At 37.0% G+C, this 10963-nt stretch overlaps 1 protein-coding gene across 1 annotated transcript; it reads right to left on the bottom strand.

The window, feature by feature from the left end:
- Positions 1 to 116: 116 nt before the first annotated feature.
- Positions 117 to 10024, bottom strand: wdr12 (WD repeat domain 12). The gene is made up of 13 exons (XM_084129061.1): positions 9886 to 10024; positions 9638 to 9732; positions 8997 to 9091; positions 6707 to 6813; positions 6491 to 6606; positions 6179 to 6333; positions 3995 to 4040; positions 3783 to 3865; positions 3557 to 3697; positions 3317 to 3422; positions 3102 to 3234; positions 2944 to 3016; positions 117 to 881 (listed from the first exon to the last, which is right to left on the bottom strand). The coding sequence occupies exons 1-13, from the start codon at positions 9924 to 9926 to the stop codon at positions 804 to 806; spliced, it is 1269 nt and encodes a 422-aa protein (XP_083985187.1). The 5' UTR covers positions 9927 to 10024; the 3' UTR covers positions 117 to 803.
- Between the last annotated feature and the right edge of the window lie 939 nt (positions 10025 to 10963).

Here is a 10963-nt window from a genome sequence, read left to right as displayed (position 1 = left end):
GACAAATGTAAACCAACCCCGAACACCTACCGCCACCTGCAGGCTGCACGTGCAAGTGCGCAAACTATCAAAGCGCTATATCAATATCATTCACAATGCAGTGAAATAAAACACCGTTGACGTTTTAACTTAGAATTTATTTCAGTACAATACAGTTCAAAGTTCAACATTGTCTGGAAAGGTACAATATTTAATAACAGGACGTTATGTGTGTAAGAACTCACATTCAAAACATATAGCTTCTAAAGTAAATAAAACTATAGAACACTTCACAATTTACCAATCTCACACAACTAAACGACAGTCATTTAATATTTGTTCTATATGAAAAGGCAACAGAGTAAAAATAGACACATGACTGGTTTCAGACACTGTATTGAGCATCATAGGATTAAACTTAATATCAAAGCAAACAAAAACATAAGACTATGCCTTACATACAAAACATGAGCAGCACTTATGTGTAGATCATTGGTAAACCCACTCTTATGTAAATTGTTGCCCTGAATTGAATTAGATAATTTACTCAAGAACTGAATGAGACAATGAGCCTTTTTCGTGGAACAGAAGAACAAATTTGTCCCATTGAATCAGATGCGACACCGTGCATAAGAATGGTTTTACACGTGATTTACACAGATGTGTTTGCCTCTCTAAGGCTGTAAAATCTTCTTGTCTGTTTGTAGCTGGTTTCCAGAATACAATTTATGTTACAAAGCAAAGGAGATGCTGCTTATGTTCCCATGGCGATCCTGAAGTAAAATGACAGATGCACTGAGGTCTTGGCAAGAGAGAAGACAGTTCTATGCCCCTGCATCCGAAACGCAGGCGGAGTATCTGTACGTGTAGAGTTTGTTATCTGCTCCTCCGCTCAAGATCAACTAGAGAGAAAAGCAGACAAAGAAAAGAGAGATTGAGATACACCCACAGAAATATCCTCAGAGTTTAATCACTGTTAACTCTTTCCCTGCCAGCATTTTTGACACAGAAAAATGTCATGGCCCCCAGAATATTTTGTAGTACGATTATATGAACAGTTATTAACTGCAAACGTTATTAACGTGGCTATAATTCCGAATGCTTGAACATGTATGTTATAATTATTCATATGTATGCACTGTATGTATGCAGTGTCATAACTACATCTCTGACGTTTATAACAAACCAAACCGTTTGAAAATCGGTAGCAAATTGAGCAAGTTATGGTTATTTAAAAGTACATGCACCATTAAACGAGTGAGCGAGCACACTGTGGCAAGATGGCCGCCACGTGCGGACGTCGACCTCCATTGGCCAGCAGCGAGCACGAGACATCTAGCCTTTATATATGATATCTATGCTTGGAACAGACTGATGACGTTTCACAAGTCCACAAGAACACAAGTACAGACAAGAACGCATATTGAGAAACGGCTTTAGTTTCAAAAGAAAGAACAGAGCCTCTGATTTCAAACAAAACCATTTTATTCTAGCTGCATGCATTCTTTATTATAAACACTTGAATTTTTGCGGTGGCTGAGAGAGCTCAATGCGCTGCAACTGAAGAAAACACATGCAAATAGAAAAAACACCCGCAAATTAAGAAAACATCTTCATCAGTTTTACAACACACGTGTGCTCCAAATACAAATTAAGTAAGAACAGATATTCAGCTGATGGACACCGCGCTGCGTTGTCATGGGAACATCCCAGGTGAAAATGATGAGGAAATTAAGTTGTCTTTCGTTGCTCCCTTCACCAAGTGTGATCCAAACGTCCACATAATAGCACACAAGTGCCCTTCTCACTCCAAAGTCCCCACTTCAAGGGCTCTGCCCTTCGAAGGGAGTAGGGCATAGGGATGCTCACGAGCAATAAGCACGTCCCAGCCGGGTTCGTCACTTATTGGGGTCCCCTGGAAACATTTCCGTTGTGGTCTGTGCTATTTGCAGCGCATTTCTGTATTTGGTTGTCTTGTGAGTATTTGGAGCACACGTGTTTTGTGAAACTGATGAAGATGTTTTCTTAATTTGCAGGTGTTTTTCTATTTGCATGTTTTCTTCAGTTGCAGCGCGTTGAGCTCTCTCGGCCACCGTAAAGTTTCATAAAATAAAGGAACATTTTGAACAAAAAGAGAAAATCAAGTTTTTTTTCAAAGACTACATTGTGCATAAGCAATGCCTTTATCGCTTGTTTCTTTATCGATTGAATTCAGCCATCTTAAAGGACATCTCAATTCTCTAATTGTACCGAGAGGAAGCGAGGAACGAGGGGTGAGGAAGCTTCCAGAGGAGCTATGAGAGAGGATGCACAGCACAGGTGTATCCTATAAGGAAGTCTTTCTTGTCGAGAAACCTGACGCACATATACATTCTCCTCCCACTTCACATCTGTCACAATAATTTTAATTTATGCTTTACCTTTGCAGTTTAAATAAACCATATATCACAGATATATCAACAGGGCATCTTGCTTTATCTTTATTATTTATTAATTTCTTAAACAACCAAACTTTAACAACATAAGGGCAGATCCTTTAAGCACAGCTGATACAAATAAGATTTCCTTCAACTCGTCCGTTCTCATTTTCTTTGCCTGCATCCCTCCCTCGCACCCTACAGGGAGTGGAGCTGAGACGCGAGGAAAGGAAGCGAGGATGCACAAATAAAAAATGAGCACCCTGTGTTTTGATCCAGAGATTCTGAACTCTTTCAGAAGACGCTTAAAGCTCTCTCTACCATATAACAGTGAAAGGGCTCTGTCAATGGCGGGGAAAGAGTTAAAGACCCCATGAAATGGTTTACATGCATTTAAACCATTTTCCATGTTCCCATCTTCTGCTATCTAAGCTGATGTACCTCTGGTACTTTTGTTGTTACCAAAACAAATAAACTAAAAAAAAAAAGTCAGTTTAAAGTAGATCTTTATTTTTACAGTTTCAAATATTTGGATGGTTTGACGTACCCCATTCTCTGTCCAGTCAGCACACAGTACTTTGTCTTCATGGGCAGCAAGATCATACAGAGGAGCTTTACAGCTGTAAAGAAGAAACCACGACTGTTAGGGACACGCATGCAGGAACAGGACGGTGTTGTGGTGCAAAGTATCTGTGAGTCACACACCTCCTGATATCCCACAGTTTGACCACATTATCTAGAGATCCTGACACCAGCTGATGCTCATGAGATGGAGACCACCTGACCACCGTCACCCAACCATTATGGGACGTCAGTGACAAGAGAACTATAGAGCCATCTGGAAAATGAAAATTGAGATGAGTAATGAAAATAGCTGCCAGTTTGAGATGGCATTATTATACAGAATCTCTGATAGTCACCTTTAGACCTTGGGTCCCATAGACGCACATGTCTGTCGGTGCTGCCCGAGGCCAGACGGCGACACAGAGGAGAGTATGAGATACAGTTGAAAACCTTACTGCCCATCTGCAATGCAAGAACATCAGTCTCTAAATCCAGCAGCCCATAAAGATTATGCATTTATTACACTAGTGGTGCAAAATTCTTGACTCCAAACTCTATCTATTACTACTCTTTTATGAAGAACTGGTGTCACTCACTAGCGTACTCTTCTGCCCGCCAGTCTCTGCATCCCACAGACGGATGGTGTGATCCCACGATGCACTGCACAGTTCCTCTGCATCCATCCAGAGCACTGAGGACACTGCCTCATTATGGCCAGAAAGAGTCATGACGGGAGTCTAGAGCAGAACAAGAATTTATGAAACTGCAAACCATTAACTGATAGCAAGAGTCTTTGAATCACGAACATGTACAGATACTCACCCGCGTGAGCCCCATCTGCTCCGTTTTCTGTTTTTTGCGTGGCCTGTTGGGTTCCTCTATTTCATCCTCTTCCTCTGTTGGCACTGAGGACAACAACAATGCAAGCAGGTTTTTATAAATGTATTATATTGTTTTCCTTTTTTGATGGTGGACATTTTTTCTTGTGTAATTCAAAAGGGCATTTCACAGAAAAAAGGTTTCTAAAAACGTACCTGCTGACCATATCTTTAGCATTTTGTCCCATGAGCCACTGCAAAACTGAAGAGGAAAAAACATGAGACATGATTAGCAAATCAAATCAATGATGTTACTTTTGGTGCAAATATAAATATAAATGACATATATATATATATATACACACACATATATATACATATTAGGGGTGGAGCCGAACCCAAATACGGTATTCGGAAAGGCACAAATAATGTGTTTTTGTACGAATACTTATTTCGAACAAATACTTCAAAAATATTTGTATTCGGGAACAAGAAAAACTTTATTTCAAAAAGCTGCGTTTCCTGACCGGCGGTGCTGCTGATGTGGTGGCTGTAAATCCACTTGTTGATAAGAAAGGAGGAAAGAGCCACATATGGAAATATTTTGGATTAGGCTAATGTCACGTTGTCATACGGGGCCGTTCACATAGCGCGTTTTTTGCGCGTGCAGATTTCAAATGAGCGGCGCGGTTGCATAGCAACGACAGACGCCACGAGAGAGCAAGCGCTTGTGAAAAGGAGAAAGCGGTGCGAACTGCGCTCTCCATGATGACGAGGAAGTATCAGCAAAGAATTTATTGATTTCTAGCCCTTGCATTAGCTTTATATTTATGGAGATGAGAAATGAAATAAAAAGCCGTCATTATGTTATATCAGTCCGTTATATCATGTTATATCAGCTTATTCTTGGCTGGATAGCTCTAAGCAGGTTTAAAAAGCCCTTTTAAAATGAAATATGAATGCAGTTTTGGATTAAATAAAAGTACAGTCAGGTCAAATAAAACACGTTTTATCTCCTGTGTAGTTTGGTAACACTACAATAAGATACCATACATTGACATTACTTAATGCATTGTCTAACATCAACACATTGAGTAAACAATATATTTTTACAACATTAATTAATGTTTGTGAATGTTATTTAATACAAACACTTGATTGGTCATGTTTGTTCACTTCATTCATTGTGCATTAAATAATGTTAACGTAAATAATGTTAACTTTTGATTTAAAAAATGTATTTTTAAATTAACCCCAAGGAGAATAATTGCGACAGTATATAACTATTGTTTATTGTTACGTCATTTTATCTAATGTTATCTAACAAATGGAATCTTATTGTAAAGTGTTTTTAATACTACAGTTTCCATCTTTGTAACCGTGATATACACTTTAATATATGCAAATTTAATCTAAATTAAGCTTTGGTACCGAAATTGGTACCGAGAACCGTGGATTTTCACTGGTATTGGTACCGAATACTGCAATTTTGGTACCGTGACAACACTAGTAGCTCTGTTAGCTCGGTAATTTAGACAAGGCTGTGTGTTGACAGAGTAACGTTAACGTAGGTAATGGCTGTTATGTTGTTTTTTTTTTTAATGACATTTGTTGTTACATGTTCATTGCTGGATTTAAGGAAAACATCAACCAATATTGCATATCCATAATTATTATAATGGATATAATTAAAGAATACTTACACTATAACGTAAATTAGAAGTGTAATGCAAAAAAACTGGATTTTTACACCTATTTAGAATTTTACTCGAATACAAATACAAATACTTTTCCCCCCTCAACAAATACAAATACAGATACAAATACCGGCTGCTTTGCACATCCCTAATACATATATTTATACACATATATACATACATATATTTCTTATTAATATTAATTAAAAAAGCAAAAATATAAATACTGTTCATATTTTGGGGGATGGTAAGAATTTTAAAATATTTTTATCTCACGAAAGCTGTTTATTTGATCAAAAATATGTATACAGTAAAAACAGTAATACTGTGAAATATCATTGAAATTTACAATAACTGTTTTCTATTTTAATATATTATAAAATGTAATTTACTCCTATGATGGTAAAGCTGAATTTTCAGCATCATTACTCCAGTCTTCAGTGTCACATGATCCTTCAGGAAATTATTCTAATATGCTGATTTGGTGCTCAAGAAGCATTTCTTATTATCAATGTTGAAAACAGTTGTGCTGCTTAATACCGATTTATTTGAAATTGAAATATTTTGTAACATTATAAAATGTCACTATTGATTAATTTAATGCATCCTTGGTGAATAAAAGTACTTATTTATAAATAAATAAAAATTTGTACATCATACAGCAAAGTCAAACAGACAGAAAGACTAACGAACACACACAAACCTTTGTCCTAGTAGGGTCAACGGCAACTGTGTCTACACTTCCTGCGTGTCCTCGGCAACAGTGTCGGGCCTTCACTTTATTCCGTTCGGAATTCCACTCCCACAACATGATTGTCTGATCAAGAGATGCCGTCAGGAGCAAAGAGCTCAGACCATCTAAAAGCCACAGAGCCATCAAATGGATAAATTCAGAAACCTCATGCATCATTAGTTGTCTTAAACATCAATATAAATACACTCAGATTCACACATAAACGCATATTAGGCATCTCATACTGGTTATCTATCAAATAAACACTTGTACGTTTCTTACCTCTCTTCACCCAGGCTACATCCTTCACAACATCAGTGTGTCCAGCCACAGTCATCACAGCCTTCCCTTCCATTGACCAGATCCGTGCAGTCTTATCATAAGAGCCTGTGAGGATCCTGGGCACAAAGCAGAGAACGACTTGAATAGATCAGCCACAAAACTGTCCAAGCAAAGACATTTTTGATTTCTTTTTAGAATGTTTTGGATGAAGCGCACCATTCAGAATCTGCCTCCACCGAGCTGATCCAGTCATCATGCATGATACACTCCTCTGGCTGTGGGGCTGTGAACTTCTCTACATATTCTATTTCCACCACTTCTTCCTGTAAACACACACGAGCATGTAATCATATATGTTTTTGCATGTTGAACAGATTAGCTGTTTCACTTTCATAGCAGTTTAACTATTAAACACAGCTTGAAAAAAGCTAAACGTCACACCAATTCATATGGATTACTTTTACAATGTATTGCATGGATAAAAATAATGATAGAAAAAAAAAATCTTTATTTGAGTTCCCAAGACAAACAGAAGCGGTATGGGTTTGAATGGCACAAGGGCAAATAAATCAAATAAAGGGCAGAATTTTCATTTTTAGGTGAACTACTAAGCTTAGTCTCACATAGGCTACGTCCAAAATCGCATATTTTGTCTACTGTTTTATGTATAGTATGAATTTGGACTCTTTTCTCAAAGGCTGCATCCGAAATCGCATACTTCCCAACTATATAGTAGGTGAAAAACAGTATGTGACAAAAGTAGTATGTCCAAATTCACATTACTCATAAAAGAGTAGGCAAAAGTACTCTGAAGTGTGCATACGATGGACACTTTAATACCCCATGAGGCCACTGGAGAGGATTCGTGAATGACAATGAAGCAACGCAACTGATGCTGGTAGGTCACATGATAATGACAACATGCCGAATGTAGTATGTCCAGATTATATTTATACTATATAGAACATACTTTTTTAGTGGTCGTGAAGTGATTACTTATTCAAAATAAGTACCTGCGATTTTGGATGCAGCCATACTGGCTTTTTTTTCCTGCTATATAGTAGGGAAGTATGTAATTGTGAAACACGGAGAACATTAAAGTACACATTTAATTATCGTCTTATCTGCTGCGGAAGACAGCGAATTTATGCACAGGCAATATAAAAAAACATACTTATAAGTTCTAACACATCACTGTCTTTACACTGACACCTTTCACAACCATCATGATAACTTCAGGTATGTAAAATCCAGAGCCGGACAGTAACGGAGTACATTTACTTGAGTACAGTACTTAAGTACAATTTTGAGGGATCTGTACTTTACTCGGGTATCATTTTTGGGGAGTACTCATGACTTTACTCAAGTACATTTGAGAGGCAAATATTGTACTCTTTACTCCACTACATTTCTATCCATAACTGTGAGTACCCGTTACTTCTTCTAAAAAAAAAAAAAGGAAAAAAGAAACATCTCGGAAACCCTCAATTTGTTGTTTCCCTCTCAAATGTGATTGGATTGTGCAGGCGCCACTGATTGGGACAGCCTATCAGCAATCACCTTCAGCTTTCCGCCAAAGTCAACTCCATGGTCAGATTTAGATAAGAGACGAAACCATGGACGAAACAATGGATGAAGACGCAGCAGGTCCATCCCGGGAGTATTTTTTTTTATGGTAGGGGAAGACTCATGAATATTCATTAGGGAAGTCATCCCTGATTGGTCTTAACCCCAGTGACGGGTAGGTTTAGGGGTGGGGTTAGGGGTAGGTCATCAGACCAATCAGGGATGACTTCCCTAATGAATATTCATGAGTCTTCCCCTACCATCCTGGGGAAAAAGTATCGCATCCCGAACCCGTGGCCCCACCTCGCCAGACTATTTCAATTTTCTGAACAAGTTAATGATAGTTTTCGCTTCAAGTGTTTGCTGTGTTTACCAATGTAAGCACTGTGGCAGTAGTAATGCAATTTTAGAAAATGTACTCTTGTACTCTTGATACTCAAGTACTTTTAAAAACAAGTACTTTAGTACTTTTACTTAAGTAGACATCTGACTGTAGTACTTTTACTTGTACTTGAGTAAAATTTAGCAAGGGGTATCTGTACTTTTACTCAAGTAATGAAGCTGTGTACTCTGTCCGCCTCTGGTAAAATCTTTGAAGTGACTCACATGAACACAGAATAGTGACGAATGTTGATCTAGACTAGAGTGACATAAAATTTGCATGAATTCCGATTTGACAGTTCAGAATGAGGTCGCATTGCAAAACATCTGATCTGTATCGAATTTAGGTCCACATATGGAAGTGGCTCAAATCGGAATTGAAAAGATCAGATTCCATGTAGTTTGTGCTGTTTACACTGTCATGACAGTCACATATGGGCAAAAAAAAATCATCCGACTTTTGTGCCTGCAGTCTGAACGTAGTCAAAGGGTCAGTGAACAAACTGTAGGCAGTCTATAGATTTGTGTTGGTGAGACTATATTAAATGCAATGCCATACCGTTGAGATGTTCTCTGTCTCCATGTGATTGGCCAGTGAAGTGCGGAGAAACTGTCCCCGAACCAGAAAATCAAACTCAACATGTTTGTGTCCAGCTGGAAAAAGAGACATAAATGATGTGAATTTAAAGAAAAAATTAAAAAATACAAGAAAAATATAACCAAGCGCTGCAGCTTCAAAAGTCAGAATCTAATCATTAAATCAACAGATTGAATCGGTAACACTTTACAATAAGAATAACATGGACTAAGAATGAACAATACTTCTACAGCATTTATTAATCTTAGTTAATGTTAATATCAACATTTACTAATACATTATTAAAATCAAATGGTGTATTTGTTAACATTAGTCAATGCACTGTGAACTAATATGAACAATCGATAAACAGCTGGATTTGTATTAACTTACATTAACAAAGATGAATAAATACTGTAACAAAGGTATTGCTCATTGTTAGTTAATACATTAGCTAATGTTAACAAATGAGACATTATTGTAAAGTGTGACCAGATATTATAATTAGATTCCACACAATTTTTGGAAAATTATTTTTAAGAAGTCGTACAGTGGGCAAGTATGCTGCACCGTAACAAGATAAAAACACGTCTAAATGAATGACTGGTAATAAACAAGCTCACCATTCTTCGCTTCCAGAAGCTTGTTGATGACACCACTGAGATCCTCCACCTCAGAGGCAGCAAGGATGGAGAACGGAACATCATCTATCAGATACCTACAGAGAAGAGCATATTACATCTACACAGCCTACATTTACCATCATATGAACACTGTAAATACTACTAAGCAAATTCAGCTGGTTATCTAGCTAGTTAACATACAGCTAAACGTTTCAGCTATTTGTGTTAAGCACACCATATATACTCACTTTTTGTTTTCGGTGAAGAACCGAGCCTGTACCTGCGACATTTTATCTTATTAGACGGCAAAACTATATAGAAAACACAGGCGAACTTCACTCTGTGTGGAGACACTTTCCCACCATGTGGTTCCCAATGCGTGCGGGTGGAAGACATGACAGTCATTCGCAGAGCAATCGATGACTGACTGACAAATGTGCTCGCAACTAGTCACGTCTGAGTTGAGCTCCAGTCCAAATTTACTGAAGTTTCTTCGGATTTCCAGTGAGGAAAAGATGGTAAAAGGTTTTTCAAAGTGAGTTCGTTACAGTGCAAACCCATTTAAACAACATTTTCTGTAGATATTTTTAATATCTCAGTTGTTCCACCAACACAGCAATGAGATGCAGCACAATAAAAAAAATGTCCTGCTCTCTCCTGCTTCTCAGATCTTTTTTTTTCTTCCTAAAAAGCACCAATTATCTCACATGTCTAGTGTTACAGAAGAGATCTCAACAATGTATCGCACAGTACCAGAAAAAAAAAAAGAAAAAAAAATCTGAATTTAAATTTGATTTCTCATCAAATTCTTCTTAAACCAAATTTTATGGGCGACACACTTTCACCTAAAAAAACAACTATTTTCTTTTACTCATTTTTATCATAAGAGTTAAGTAGTAGGCTATAATCATACACCGAATATAAACATTGCATTTAACATATATATATATATATATATATATATAGTTTTATATATATATATATATATATATATATATAAAGTTTTATATATATATATATATATATATATATATATAGTTATATATAATTGTTGAAATATGACCCAGACATACTCATTGCCAAGTTTTGTGATTTCTCTCATGCTAGGTTATGCTTACTAGGCATATGTTGACATTTTTTATTATTTCATTCTATTGTTATTTCCCCTAAAGAAGAATGAAAGTATATAAATATGTGTTTATATAACATGGAAGTAGTCTTTTTTATTCTTCTGTGACTAGAAACACCAAGTCCATAGTTCAAGAAATTGTGCAAGTACAAAAGAACTTTGTTCCATTTTCCTGCATTCTTTCAAATACGTGATGT

The sequence above is a fragment of the Abramis brama genome (genome assembly GCF_963993115.1).
Source record: "Abramis brama genome assembly, chromosome: 11".
Taxonomy (NCBI): Eukaryota; Metazoa; Chordata; class Actinopteri; order Cypriniformes; family Leuciscidae; genus Abramis; species Abramis brama.
The sequence above is the reverse complement of the archived record's forward strand: the minus strand, read 5'-3'. Positions and strand labels throughout refer to the sequence as shown.